Genomic DNA, 14,299 nt, shown 5'->3' on the forward strand with positions numbered 1-14,299 from the left:
AGGCTGTTTCAATAGCTAATAAATCGTTTCTAAAAATTCTCACTACCGAAAAAGTTATTGCTCTTATTAAGTATGTGGACGAAGCTCCTGGCAGGAAAATATCGAAATCTAGAACCACTAAATGTCCCAAAAAAGTTAATGTTCTTTAATTATCCCACCCTTCCCCTCCCCTCAACCTCTTTTCTTAAATTCAAGTTATATGTTTTACTTTGGTCATCTCTGAACGATAATCAACTCTTTAAAATTAAACCCCTTAAAATATTTCATTGAGGAGGAAGTGAGTCTGAAATGTCAACCAAGATCCTCAAAGTCTTCAGAAATAATCCTTCGAAACAATTAAAAATGGTTGTCTATAGTAAACTTCTATTTTTTATGGACCGCGTCTATCTGCAGGAACAAATGTGCCATCACATAGCATTATCGCTTCTGAAACTAGAGAGGTAAATATTCCACTCTTAAAAAAATTTAAATTGATCAGTTACCTCAAGATTTACTTGATTGCAGTTTGGCCTTCTTCAGTTTTGTTATTTTATGTCCCATATGGCAGAAAAGGTCACTTTGCTGTGGCCTGGTGTTTGTTGCTACTTAAAATGGGCCCTAGATTTTCAATTTTCGCTCGGACAAGCCCTCTGCTGATATTCTAAGACCACTAATTAAAGCATGGGTGCTCCAGAAAATGGAGGGAGATTTGCTAGATGTTTCCCAAAGAAATTGCCTACAGATTGTTTTGTTTTTGGTGCCTGGCTGACTGACCGTATTTTAAACAGTAGGCTGTATGAAAAGTGTGGTTCAATCCCGCTTTCTAAGGCTAAGGCCCGTTCTATGGATGACGGATGATAGATTGCCAAAGGTTGTCCTCTTCGGCCAACCGTCTAAGTCTAAACGGGAAGCAGCATCGTCTGCGGTTGGGGTGGAAGGATGTTGTAAAGAGAGATTTAAGGGACATGGGAACATTGTGGGAGAGTGTAAAGAGGGAGGCTTTAAATAGATCAGGATGGAGAGGAGTGTGCGTAGCTGTGTTGGGCTCAGGTGGCTTCTTGCACAATTAACACGTTGCCACGATAAATTGTATTTTTCATGATGAATCCAAAGTCAAGGTGTTTCCAAAACAAAGTGTTTTGAACACCGGAATTCTCCAGGTACACCACACTCGGTTTGGCTGCAGGAATTCAAAAGGTCTATCGTTGCGCCAACATATTTCTAGGGGAGAACGGGGAAATCCAAAAATAGGTTCTTTTCTTTCGACTGCTCTTAAACACCAATTTTTTTGCAACAAATTCAGGGAGAAAACTTTCAAGGAACTTGAATACCAAATTTGTTGGAAGCAAACGGATTCCAAGACGAGTTGTTTTCGGAGGTGTCTTTATGGTTTGTTTTTTTCACCATTTGGGTGAGAAATGGGTAACCCAATAAAAAATGGGAAAGAAAACCCTGAAAGGGACTAGATATAATACAAAATGATACTACCAAATTTAGAATATATTGGCTGTTAATTTTGTCACTAAAGAGTAACACAAAATTCAGCATCACTGCTATTAGAAATATTTACAAATAAAATAAAGTATACATATTTACGCAAATAAATTTACAGAGTATTCATTTATAATAGCAACATTGTGATGTTCTCATCTGATGAAGGCACATTTGATACCTTTTTCCAATATCAATAAAAGCAACGCTTTTAATAAAATAACGAAATATTATTGCTTATCGTACTCTTTGTTTATCATGCTATATGTATTTGATTATGTTTAAATACAGAAACATTATTGTTTAAAATGCTATTGGTTATTCTTTATCAGTAATATAGTATAAATCGTTTACCTCAAACAAAATACAAACCAAATTAAGCAGACAAAGTGTTGCAACACTGCTGGATCTATTTTCGTTTCCCAGCATTTTATTACGCCCAATAAATTTATATTGTGCCACATATTTATGGCACTACGTCATTTGGTTGCTAAATAAATACTTCTTATGTTATATTAAGAAATAGATTTTACTGCAAATTGGGTCCGGTCCATTCGGGGCCTAAGCTCCAATTTCAGCCTATATGGACAGTCAGATAAGTGATAATTTAAATCATTGTAGCCAAAAGGTCTTATATGTAACCTTGTTGTCGTTCTTCATGTGCCGTTGCCAAGTGTGTCTAGTGTTAAGAAATTAATATATATTAAAAATGTTTACAAATTAAATTCAAAAACTGTAATTTTAATGAAAGTAAAAAGTAAAAATGAAGAAGAGTAGGCGAGACTTATCATGTATAATAAAGGATCCTGCGCCCTTTATTCTTCACTTTAAAGGTTACCATATAATTTTCTCAACACAATTTTTTTTAAGGGTATGCTCCCTTCTTATTGAAAACATCTTTCATATGTATGATCATCCCACGTTTCAACTACACAACAATCTGTTACTAATATTTGAAGCTTTTGGAATAGGGACTACATTACACAAATAATCGATAAATTAGTCTAATGTTTTTAGTTAGAACATTTTTCAGTGATGGCTAGCTTGAAAATTTTTACTTCATCCTTTTCATTGCTTCTCTCATTTTTGTCTTTTTTCTACATTCTCCTTTTCTTTCCGATCCTCCATCATTTATGCTATGAGCACAAATTATTGGTGATTAGGGAGATTTCTCCCTTCAATATTTTTGCAAACCTCAAAAGCCATCCGATCAGATGACTTGGCTTCCTAAAGCTGGACAATATCCAATGACATTGCACGAGCGGAGTGTTATCAAATCCATCCAGACGCGGGTCGACCGTTGTCCAATCAAATCCAATGACATTGCATGGGCAGGTGAGTTTTGTTAGATAGCCAATGTAACTGAGGAATATTTCAGCCCATGTATTTTGCTAGGAGTGAGATATCTGGTGAAACCTAATATATAGTCTGTGCTATAAGTATTGCTATTTTTTTAGGGTGACTCAGAAGGTTCTCCACAACTCCACGTTCGCTTCTGACTTTACTGATTTCACCTACAGCTTTTCTTTTTTTTTCTTTTTTTATCCTTTTCTTGCTTTCTTTCCACTGTTCCAAAATTTATCTTATGAATGTCTTTTTCTTTCTAGGGTGACTCAGGAGGTCCTCTTCAAATCAAGGGCAGAGATGGTCGCTATTTTCTAGCAGGGATTATCAGCTGGGGTATCGGATGTGCTGAACCGAATTTGCCAGGAGTGTGCACGAGAATATCTAAATTCACCAGTTGGATTCTTGAGAATATTGCCAGCTAAATTGATCGTTTGAACGGACCGTCTGGTCTGCTATACGGATAATCTTCTGAGCCCCCGAAACCAAGAGCAGCAGTTGATGATGTTTAGGCGATAAAATTGTACCAGCCCCTATAATTTAAATGTTGCATTCAAAGAGTATTTATTCTGCATTTTGTGGTGGCTTTCAATTGCAAAATTAACAAGCAGAAATAAATTTCAAAATATATTGCTTAGCAGGAATTAGCGGCGTTTCCGGGACAATATTTTGCTTTATTTCTCTAGCTCTTTATTTAAGTCACCTTAAGTGATGAATCGGATGAAAAAATTTGAGTACATTCATTATTAAAATTTTTGGACTGTTGAATTTTTTGAAAAGAAAATATCCGTAGTTTATCTTGAAAATTTTCCTTTTTAAAGAAACATCCCCCTTATAGTGCCGAAAAGAGTTGGCCTTCCAGTATTTGGGAACATCATTCAACATCCTATTTTAAGGCTGCGCTAACAATGTTAACTCAAAGCGTACGATATACTGGAAACCTTGTTAATGGCTGATGCTTGCAGCTACGATTTGAATTTGTCAACTTTTCACTTAGGTTTTCAAATTCTGACAATTCGTAAAATAACATCCCAATAAAACAAGAGTCTTACGTTTCCATTATATAGCGTTAGGAAAGTTTCATTCAGTGTTTTATTTGGGCCGCATAACTTCAAAAGGCTAATGATACGCTTGTTAAACTGCGGTTTATAGTGAAATCACAGCGCGTTTATAGGCTGCGATTTATAGGCTGAGTGGATTCTATCGATCGTTAAAATCGGACTGTCTTCTGCTGTTCGGTAAAATTTGTGTCGTAAAGCCTAACTCATTTTGAGCTACTGCAGTTAATGTAACCTCAATATAAATCTGTAAATGAATTAAAAATTCAATATAAATTGGTATCAGTGACGGAATGCCTTTTCAATTTTTATTGTTTTGATAAGTGTTCATCCTTTTATATAGTTTGATAAATGTGATGTACTTAAAATACACCCTCTTTTTTCTGTACGAATGTGTACGCACACCGCTACGTATTACGTTGTCTCATCTTCATGTTTTTTTTGTACATACAAAAAAATAATGTACGGATGCATAGTTCTTTAAGATATCAGTGATATTGCTTTGACTATGATTAATTTGCTCATTAAATCAAAAGATTGAGTGTAGTTTTGCAATTGAAAGTTTAAAATCAATACATGGGCAGAGTTGCCACCACTAGTGATTTATCGCTATTTCTAGTGATTTTTATATTGCCTAAAAAAATCATTAAATCAGCACATAAAACACTGGATTATTGAAGAAAATCACCAAATAAAAGAAAACACCAAAAACTAGCATTTTTTCACCGGGTGGCAACCCTGCAATGAGGAGTTCCTAATTCTAAAGTGTTCGTTCAAAGAAAGGTAATTTCTTGCCAAACTAATTTTTGCTAGTGGCCTTGATTCAGTGAATCAGAAGACGCTTTGTTATTAGTGTTGTATTTTAGTTGAAGATCTCACCACTTTAATTATTCTTTTATGGTTATTACGTCTTGCGAAGTGTTAAATTGAGATTATTTTTGTAACACGTATATAGAAATAGCATTTTAATTCAAAATATTGCGTAGTAGACATATTTAAATTTCTATTTTTGTATAGATATGGAATGTTGTGATGATTATAAGTATTTATTTTGGAGATGCGTGTTCTCATTAATCCCCAAAAAGACAGTCCAAGAGTTAACTCGGAAGTTATTTCCAGTTAACTCAATGTGTTACTACTACTTCTACTTACTTCGACACACAGCTCGACACTTCTACTTACACCTCGACTGCTTCAAGCTGTCACTAGAAATGGAAAAATTTTCCAGTTTCCCTTATTTATCCGTCGACTAGTATCTGAACTTCGTATTTCGAGCTTCAAAGTTTGAGTTTCAAAGCATGTTTTTTGTTTTCAAAGTTACCACTTTGTACCGGAATTGAAAACTTTTACCGTTGTTTCGTGAAAACCATCTTGAAACCAAAGTGGGATTATTTGGTTTTCTGGCAATTTGTCAATCTTTAAACTCTTACTAGGCTAAAAGGTGACAAAAGGTAATAAGATGCTATTTTTAAAACAGTTTGTAGATTAAAACTTCCAATCATTGTCTACTCTCTTTTTTTTTTTTTTTTTTTTTTTTTTTTTTTTTTTTTTGTCGTATAACTGTATTCTTGCATAAACCAGTTTGGGTTTGACGCCATGTATAGTAGGAGCCAATATTTAAAGATAGGTAAGGCGTAAGGTTTGGGTGGGGGCGGATTTAAGTACTAGCCTCGAAAAAAACTAAGACAAGGGGATTTAAATATAAAATTGAAACAAAATAATGATATTTTAGGGGAAAGTTTACACGCAAAAGATCCCTTGTTCTGCGTAGATGCCAATTCAAAATGTCAATGATGGATTTTATTTGTATACATTTTCTTTTTTTTTATTTTATTGTCTGAAGTTTCTTTGACTGTGTCTTCTTCTCAGTGTAGATTGTTTTCCCTTGGACTTTTCTTCTAATTTATAAACTCTATGTTTACGTGACTATTGAAAATTAAAACATACGAAGTTATCCTGGAAGTTCTTGTATATTTAATTTTTTTTCTGTTATCACGCACACTTTGGTTTGTGGTTTTACTTTTTCATTTATTATGCCCTCCTTAAATTTGCCTTTAATCTTGTGTTAAATCTTCCCTTTTCGAAATCTCCATTTTAATCAGTAGAGCTGGTTAAGTTTGAGCAGGTAAGTTCAAATACAATATATTTTTGCATGGATTTTTAATTCCCTAGATTCCATCTTCTGCAGTTTGGAGTCCTAAAAAGAACTTTATTTCGAAAATAAATTTAGTTCTAGTGTAATAAAATAAGGCATTCAATAAAATTAGGTAATATACAAAAGAAAGGAAAAAATTATCTTTATTAGTTCGCAACTTACAATACCAGTGCTTCGTTAGTTCTGCTGTAATACAGCAAAAGCAAAAAATGAAGAAATAAAAAGACAATTGACAAGAGTTTAGATTTTACATTTTCCATAATCTGTTATTCGAACTTGTTATTACCTTTGTTCCTATAGACAGTTTTCAGCAAGAATCTAGTACATAAGAGTATCCAAACACCACATATGGAGATATTTTGGCTTATTTCTCCCTAAAATTATCTTAAAAAACCACCGCTCTCTTCAAAATCAATTCAGATCCAAATTTCCAAATTCAACATCAATAAATAACATCCGTTAGGGTTGATATTGTACTCATTCTTGCTGGCTATTAGGAAGAAATTTTTAGAATTCCATTTTCTTTAGTGATCTGCTAGTTAAATACTTTTTAGTACTAACAATGAATCTGACGGTGGCTGCTCTTAGAATTACGTCAAGTTCGTCAACCGGTTGCTAATAGTCTTTGAATGCCACAGTTGCTTACATCTATCTGAAGTTTTTTTGTGGTTGCTACTCCTTAGAACGACTCCCTTAGAACAAAATTTCAAAGGAAAATCCACCCTTGATACTCCCTTAGAGCGATAACATTTTCGTCGTGCTTCTTCCTGGCTGGTGTTACATCCTTTTAGCTTAATCACTACTCCATTTTCAAAAAAATCAGTACTTGTTATTGGTACGTCCAGGACTCCTGAACTTCCTGTTAGTTCTTTTTTGAAGGTCTTTCATTCAGTAATTTTCGTTGGCCTCGGGTGCCTTTGTGCTACAGTGAGTTAGTAGGAGTAGCAACAGTAGCATATATATATTTATAATATAAAGTTTTATATATATATATATATATATATATATATATATATATATATATATATATATATATATATATATATATATATATATATATATATATATATATATATATATATATATATATATATATATATATATATATATCCACTCGAAAGAAGGAAAAGCTAGTTTCTTAAGTAGCTCATAAATTAGCAGCTCTGAAAGAATCAACTTGGATATCAAGATAAATAGCGGAAAACCTCGAACGCTTATGGTGTAGATGTGGAAAGAATCTGATTAGCAATAGACATTAAAAAAATAATTTCCTCGTTAGACTCAAGCAGAAATGCTATTCAACGCCGTTAAAAAGCTGATTGTTGAGCCTTAGACTTGAATAACATATAATGGAACAAGTTATTTTTAGTAATTATATACTGGGAGAAGGGGCTCATTGCTCTGAGGTGAGTCGAGGAGGAGCTATAGTTACCTTCATCCACTCAGTTGATGTGCCACCATTGACTAGTTGCAGATGCTTTCCAATATTTGACCTTTTTTTGGCGTTTACATTAAGTTGTATATTCATGTAGTAAAATCAAGCGAAATATTTGTAGCAATAACTAGAAATTCGTGCAAGAACTTGATAATTATGTGTCATTTTCGTTTGTGTGAATGTAGTCATGAGTTACAAGTGAGTTCATCGTTTTTATCAGAATACTTATTATCCAGATTGGATGTGCTGTTTGAACATTGTTCTGTTCATGTGTAGTTTTCTGAGTTGTTCTGTGATACCATTCTGTTTTTTAACTTTATTTTTGTATGTAGTTACTACAAGAACTGTAAGCCTTTTTTGGCACCAGATTTGAAATAAATTGAAAAATGTAGTTCCTGTCATTTTTTCCCATTAGGCTCTTTACAAACAGTAGTGCTAATTAGGAAGGACAGGTTCTGCCCTATTTTTTTTCCCCCTAGATTTTTTCGGACTAAAAAGCGTTAATTTCGTATATATTATTTACATTCTCAACGGTTAGAGAAAAAGCTTGACATGGGTGGTGACAATTTGATGAATAAATTAAAGATTATTCTCAGGCTGATGGAAATGGAAAAACTTGGCTTTTCTAAAGTAAAACATGCTAGGGGAGGGGAAGCGGGGAGAAAAAATCTTCTTTTGGCAAGCTATTCGGATTTTTATTCGTCAAAAGGCAACAATCGTATCTTTGAGACATTTTCTTAGGCAACTCCCACCCCTTCCATAAGTAAGTCGTGCTTTCGTTTAGCATCTTTCTTTAGCATTTAGTATTTTCACGGACAAACCGGAAAGCAAATTAACCAACAGTATATCAAGAAAAATATTTTTGGCCTAAAAAATAGTTTATATTGGCGGATATGCCTTCTCCTCTCTGCAAAATACACAAATTTCTGTAATGTAAAACGCACAGTCACATTAATTGTCACATAAATTTTCTAGTGTAGGACAGTAGACAGTGAATTCGACCAATTGATAAAACATGCTGAGTTTTGAGGAGCAAGGGCTCCAAACATAAGTTTTAAAAAATCGAAGACATGACGCCTTTTGAATTAGAGCCATGTAGCTGAGATGTTCATGCAGCTGTCACGCCTTTTTGAAATTCTACATCCTTTCCAAGAAATCCATCTTGTCAATAGTTATTATGCTCACATCATTGCCTACATAGGTGTTTCCTATATTACCAGTAGGGTTATATGTGAGCCCACCTTTTCAGGAGTGTGAACTTGAATTGATAAGTAGATTATTTTTAACTAACCACTGAGAGACAATTTTAGGTGCTCAAGCTCCGTAACGTAATTCTTACATAACAATGTTTGACCACAAGGCCGTATTCAGGAGAGGAGTTAGGGGGTTTGACCCCCCCCCCCCGCTTTGAAATTTTATCCGACTCGTAAAAACGAAATAAAAATGCAAAAAACGCATTTTTTACGTGTTTTTTTTAAGTTTTTTGTACCCCCACCCTCCCTCGAACAAAATCCTGGATACGGCCCTGGTTCAACACTCATTAGGTGCAGCAATTCTCAACTGAGGCCTGAGTTCAAGCTCAACAATTCTGCTTGAAATAAGTGAAACGTTCTTGATTCCCCCAACATAATCTTACCACATTGGAGCAATATGGTAAATTGATCAGGTTTTCATATTGGTCAAGTTAGTCTGTAAAACTACTTAAATTTTTAGCTGAATATTCATAAAACGTTTTATATTTTTACGTTAAGTAGCTGGTGATTCGATATGGCAGTTTGAAACTGTCTTAAACCCTTTGGTTAGGTCAACTGCTTATGACAATAACGCAGGAAACTGATGCTTTACATGAAATCACAAAGTCCTGTGTGACCCAATAGAGAAGTGTTTGGATATTGTCATTTATTGTCAACAGCAAGCTCGTGGCAGATAAAAGCAGCAAGATTTTTTTAAATATTCAATTGTTTTCACGTGAAAATAAGCTGGAATTTTAAACTGGTAAAATATGTGATAGTAGTTTTTAATAGACTTTAGGGACGCCTGGGAATTAGCTGTGTGTTCTATTACATGTTTAATTCCACAAATACATGAGCTTCCTCGTCTGAAAAATATTGGTCCAAACATTTTGTGGTAACGAACTGTAAGTAAGGAGCGACCCGGCTCAATAATAACCAAAACTCTAAAAAACGGAAGTTTGACACCAGTAGATGCATCAAAAGAATCAGATTTTAATGCTGATTTCTAATATATAAGTTTCGTCATGTTACCAAAAAATTGGAGGGCAACTAGGCACCCTCCCCCGGCCTTTTTTCTCAAATTCGTACGATCAAAATTCTCAGAAAGCTATTTAGCCAAAAATAAGTAAAATTAATATGCAAATTTCGTTTTAATTATTCATATACGGTTAGCTAATTTCAAAACTTGCATTAATTCAGAAACATTCAAAAATTAAATTAAAAAAAACAATTTTTTTTACAGGAAGTAAGGAGCGACATTAAAACTTATTATTCAGAACAGAAATTATTCCGTGTTTGAAGGGAGTTGCCTGCTCCTCAACACCTCGCTCTTTACGCTAAAGTTTAAGTTTTCTCCCAATTCTTTAAGAACGACTTCTGAAACTCTATGTTCGTTTAATTGGAACAATGAGAAGCTTCTTTCAAAAGCACTAAAAAACTTTCGTGTAAAGAGCGAGGTGCTGAGGAGGAGGCAACCCCTTCTTATACGGAATAATTTCTGTTCGTTTTAAGTTTTAATGTCACTCTTTACTTTCTGTTCAAAAAAGCTTGTTTTTTTTATTTAATTCCACTAAAGATCACTTTCTCTCCCATGCTGTCGTTGTTGTTGAATATGAACGTCATCTTTATGATCCAACCTCTATTGAAACGATCTTTTTTGTTCAACTCTTCTCTTTAAATTTGGGACTAACCGTTCTTTCATGAATAATACAACTTTTGAGCTTCATCTGCTTTGCAAAATATCGTGTAATGAGGCATTCTCTTCTAGTATGGAGGGACTGGATCCTGAGTTCGCAGTACATTCCTACAGGCAGCGAAGGGCTTTTTGTAAAATTTGTTTGGAGGTTGTGTCAAGCTTCTTCATCTGACACTTATCAGTAGATCCACCAATGAATGGTCTATATATATTTTAGATATGAACACTGATTTGACAAATTTTAAACGAAATGCCGTACAGGCTCCTTTTCTACCAGGGAAGAGAGTGTTAACATAATCTTGTTCTTTGTTTGAGACTATCAATCAGCTCATCCTGGTGACAGCTCCATTTGTGTTTTTCATCAATCACAATTCTTAAAAATCGCGTATGTTCTTGAACTACCTTCAGATTTTCATGCAGTTTCACCAAAAGGTTGAAAGTGGTGAGGTTTTTTATTTTGCGGAAGAACGCACCAACTTTACTTTGGATTTAGAAAACTAGGCTGTTTTTACTTCCCAAAATTGAAAACATATCCACTGTCTTTTCTTGAAAGGTGACTCAAGTACCCGCACTTCTCACAACCCATCAGCAGAATTTAAATGTTTAATTGGGATGATTGGTTTGTTTTAGCCAATTAGAAGACGGGATTATAGTTAAAGACAATGGATTTCTAATTATCTGAAGACACTTTTTTTGTGGAGTATAAAAGGGGTGAAAGGACTTCTCGCTACAAGTGCGACAGCAATGTCATATACACACAGGAATTACTTTGTCCCTAGGTTAAAATCTAGACTTATCTCATGACAACACATTGAGAAAAGTAAAGGGCTTAGGATAGCGCCTTGAGGGAGTCAGACTTCATAAACATTTTTCTTAAAATCTGACCAAAGACCTCCTAAAGAAGATCAAACTTCTCTAACTATTAAAATAAGTGGATGCAGTAAAGCAATAATATGTCTGGGTAAACCTAGTACTGATAACTTCCCAACTAGTTGTACTATATCTACTCGATCAACTCCTACATCCAACTGCTTTGCCATTTTTAGAACTTTGTTTCATCAGATACTCCAGTCTAACCAAGGCGTTTATAGTACTCCTTCGAGGAAAAAAAGACAAGCTGTTTAATCTGGGTATGGTCTGATAAAGAGGTTAGATAATCCTGTCAATTAATTTTGCAACACATGAGGTAAGGGATTTGGAGTGGTAATAATGAAAAAGCTTGTTTTTTTTTCTACATTCAGCTGTGGAATCATTGATGCTCTTTTCCACACAGATGACATTTATGACTCTGTGAAAGATATGTTTGATAGATCTGTCAATAGTTCAATGAAGACAACTGGCAAGTTTTTCATCATCACATTGTGGATTCCGTCTGGACCAGTTGCACCAGGTTGGAGCTTTAAAATCGTGTCCTTAGCTTTTTGAAGGCTAGAAAGGGAAATGGGAACTGGATTATTTGTATGAGTGAGCTGGATAATGGATTTCTTTCATTTTTGCGGATTTCTTCTCTGTCTCCCGTAAAATTTCTACTCTTCTTTTTAAATATTCAACTCAAATTCCATGCAGAAGTTTCTATAATGCTTTATAAATTAGGTGTCGCTACAAGAGAAGGAATGTTTTAAAACCTGGGAATGTGACAAGTTAAATTTCTGTAAGCAATTACAAGAGAACAAGCTGAATAGGCTTGGATCAACAATGAGAAAAAGTATAATATTCCGTTTCAAGGCAAGCAGACAGCCATGGGTAGCTCGACCCCAATCAAATTTTAGAGTTTATCACTCCTCTTCAAACAAAGAAAGCCCTGGCACTAATGTCTACTCTGTAAAACCTTTTGAGGTTGGCAATTTATCATGGTCTAGATGGTCTTGCTTTCAGAAAAAATTATGGAGGAATTTTGGTAAAAGCACTGTATGCCTTGATAGTCAAGATGCTAAAGGTACACTGGGTTCAAATAGGTCTACAACAGTTAAAGGTAAGCATTAAAATAGCCTAGGGTAAGACACCCAGTAGTCGGACATTTTAATCACTTTGAAAACTTTTTGAAATTTAAACTACTCTAATTACTGTATTATACCACCTAGAAACTCAATTTTTGTATCAAAAAATTTCTGAAGAATTTCTGAACAAGTAGGTTACTAATTCAAATAGTTTCACTTGTATTCACAGCACCTCCTATTTTTGAATTTACTAACAAGTGACAATTCTGCCTAAACTCGGCAATACAGACAGCTCATTGTAAATTAGTGATTAAAATAGTATAAAAGATTCTGTCCAAGAATAGGCAGGTGGCCGACTACTGGGTGTCTTACCCTAGGCTAATAGCTTGAACTAGATATAGCCTAGTAGTAAAGTTGCAGAATAGAGAGGTAAAAATTTAGGGTAAATATCTACCAAATCAGATTCTTGAGTTAGGAATAAAGTGAATAAACCATTCCATGCCTTTGTTTATGCTGTTTACGAATATAATAAGCACTTCTATCAGAAATGAATTTCAGCCCCTCCCCTATATATGCCAATTCAGGGTTAGGTTAGGTTGGGTTAGGTTAGGTATAGCCTATATAGGGGGGGGGGCTGAAATTCATTTCCGATAGAAATGCTTATTATATTTGTAATCAGCATAAAAAAAGGCATCAAATGGTGTATTCACTTTATTCCTAACTCAATAATATGATTGGGTAGATATTTACCAAATTTAGAATTGTGGCCCCTGATAAGGAGACATGTTAAGAAAACAATTCTTACTTTAAAATATGTATAAAGTTTCACTTGTTTTAAGATTTATTTATTCATTTAAATTAATATATATTGTATGTTTGTTTGCATTGATTGTTATTTAATTTCTGTTTGTTTTAAGTTTCATTTATACTTTAATAGCAAAATATTTGTTTTTGTTTTAAGCTTGATTATCATATTCAATGTAAGCATTATTTGCTTTAAGATAAATGTATTAATTTATATTATTAATTGTTGTATGTTTTTTGCTATGATTGTTTATATAATTTCTGTTTGTTTTGGGTTCATTTATTCTTTAATAGTAATTTTTGGTCGTTTTGAGTTTGAATTTTAACATGTATTTTTATCTCCTGAGCTTAAGTTTAAAATGGCCTTAACTTTTATTTGAAAAACTTATTTTTTGGAAACTTTTTTTTAATTAATTTTTGTTTGTTTTTGATTGCAAAAAGTTTCAAGTTTTTATGGCATGGGGGGGGGTGCTTACTGTCCAATTATTCTTGACTTTAAAAAATGGATCTAGAACTTTCAGTTTAAATTGAATGAGGCTTTTTTCAAAGTCTGTACAATTACCTCTTTGATAAAAACCTTATATATGAACAATAGACAGCTTCCATAACTTGTGGACAGCGATTGACAAAAATGAATGGATTGAAAAAATATCTCCAATAAGGGGGTTTAGACCATTTCACTTGCTGACACAAAGGGATCACGACTGTTTGGAATTGACCTTAATAGGATTTTGTGTGCCAAAGCAATTTTACATCTATCTCAGAGTATGTATTTTAACCTTATAATTGGATAATTATAATAGATTTCCTATGTGTTCTTCCCATACAAAACCCCTTCTCATAAGTTATAAACCCCCTTTAATAAGTTATTCCCAAGGGCATAACTTACAATGCCTACCCCCGGGCCCTGGTGGGCTGTGTTGACACCGGAGTTTTTGTTATCAGAACTTTGAACTATTTTAACAAAATGTCTATCTCAAAATTTTTATCTGATGTATTTAGGGCGTGGAGGAGGGGGGGGGGCTAGTCACCCTCCAATCTCTTTTGTCTCTTAAAAAGTGAACAAGAACTTTCAATTTTCATTCAAATGAGACCTCTCCAAAGTTAATACAAGCATCCCTTCCATAAGAAATAATGGGAAGGATTTGGAGAATCCTTAAATTACAAC

General features: G+C 34.1%; 2 protein-coding genes across 7 annotated transcripts in view; both read left to right on the top strand.

Annotated features, from left to right (window-relative positions):
- Sb (serine proteinase stubble) overlaps nt 1-5,358 on the top strand; it is a 147,371-nt gene extending 142,013 nt beyond the window's left edge. For all 6 annotated transcript variants that reach the window (XM_089106614.1, XM_089106616.1, XM_089106613.1 and 3 more), the window contains exon 9: nt 3,078-5,358. In XM_089106614.1, coding sequence (XP_088962740.1) covers nt 3,078-3,239 — 162 coding nt within the window. In that variant the 3' untranslated portion in view covers nt 3,240-5,358. The remainder of the gene's footprint in view (nt 1-3,077) is intronic.
- Nucleotides 5,359-12,022: 6,664 nt separating this feature from the next.
- ZnT49B (solute carrier family 30 member 9) overlaps nt 12,023-14,299 on the top strand; it is an 84,342-nt gene continuing 82,065 nt past the window's right edge. The window contains exon 1 of the mRNA XM_089107184.1: nt 12,023-12,362. Coding sequence (XP_088963310.1) covers nt 12,086-12,362 — 277 coding nt within the window. The 5' untranslated portion in view covers nt 12,023-12,085. The remainder of the gene's footprint in view (nt 12,363-14,299) is intronic.

Source organism: Artemia sp. Qi Xiang Cuo, chromosome 21 (genome assembly GCF_049724085.1).
Source record: "Artemia sp. Qi Xiang Cuo chromosome 21, ASM4972408v1, whole genome shotgun sequence".
In the NCBI taxonomy this organism is placed as follows: Eukaryota; Metazoa; Arthropoda; class Branchiopoda; order Anostraca; family Artemiidae; genus Artemia; species Artemia sp. Qi Xiang Cuo.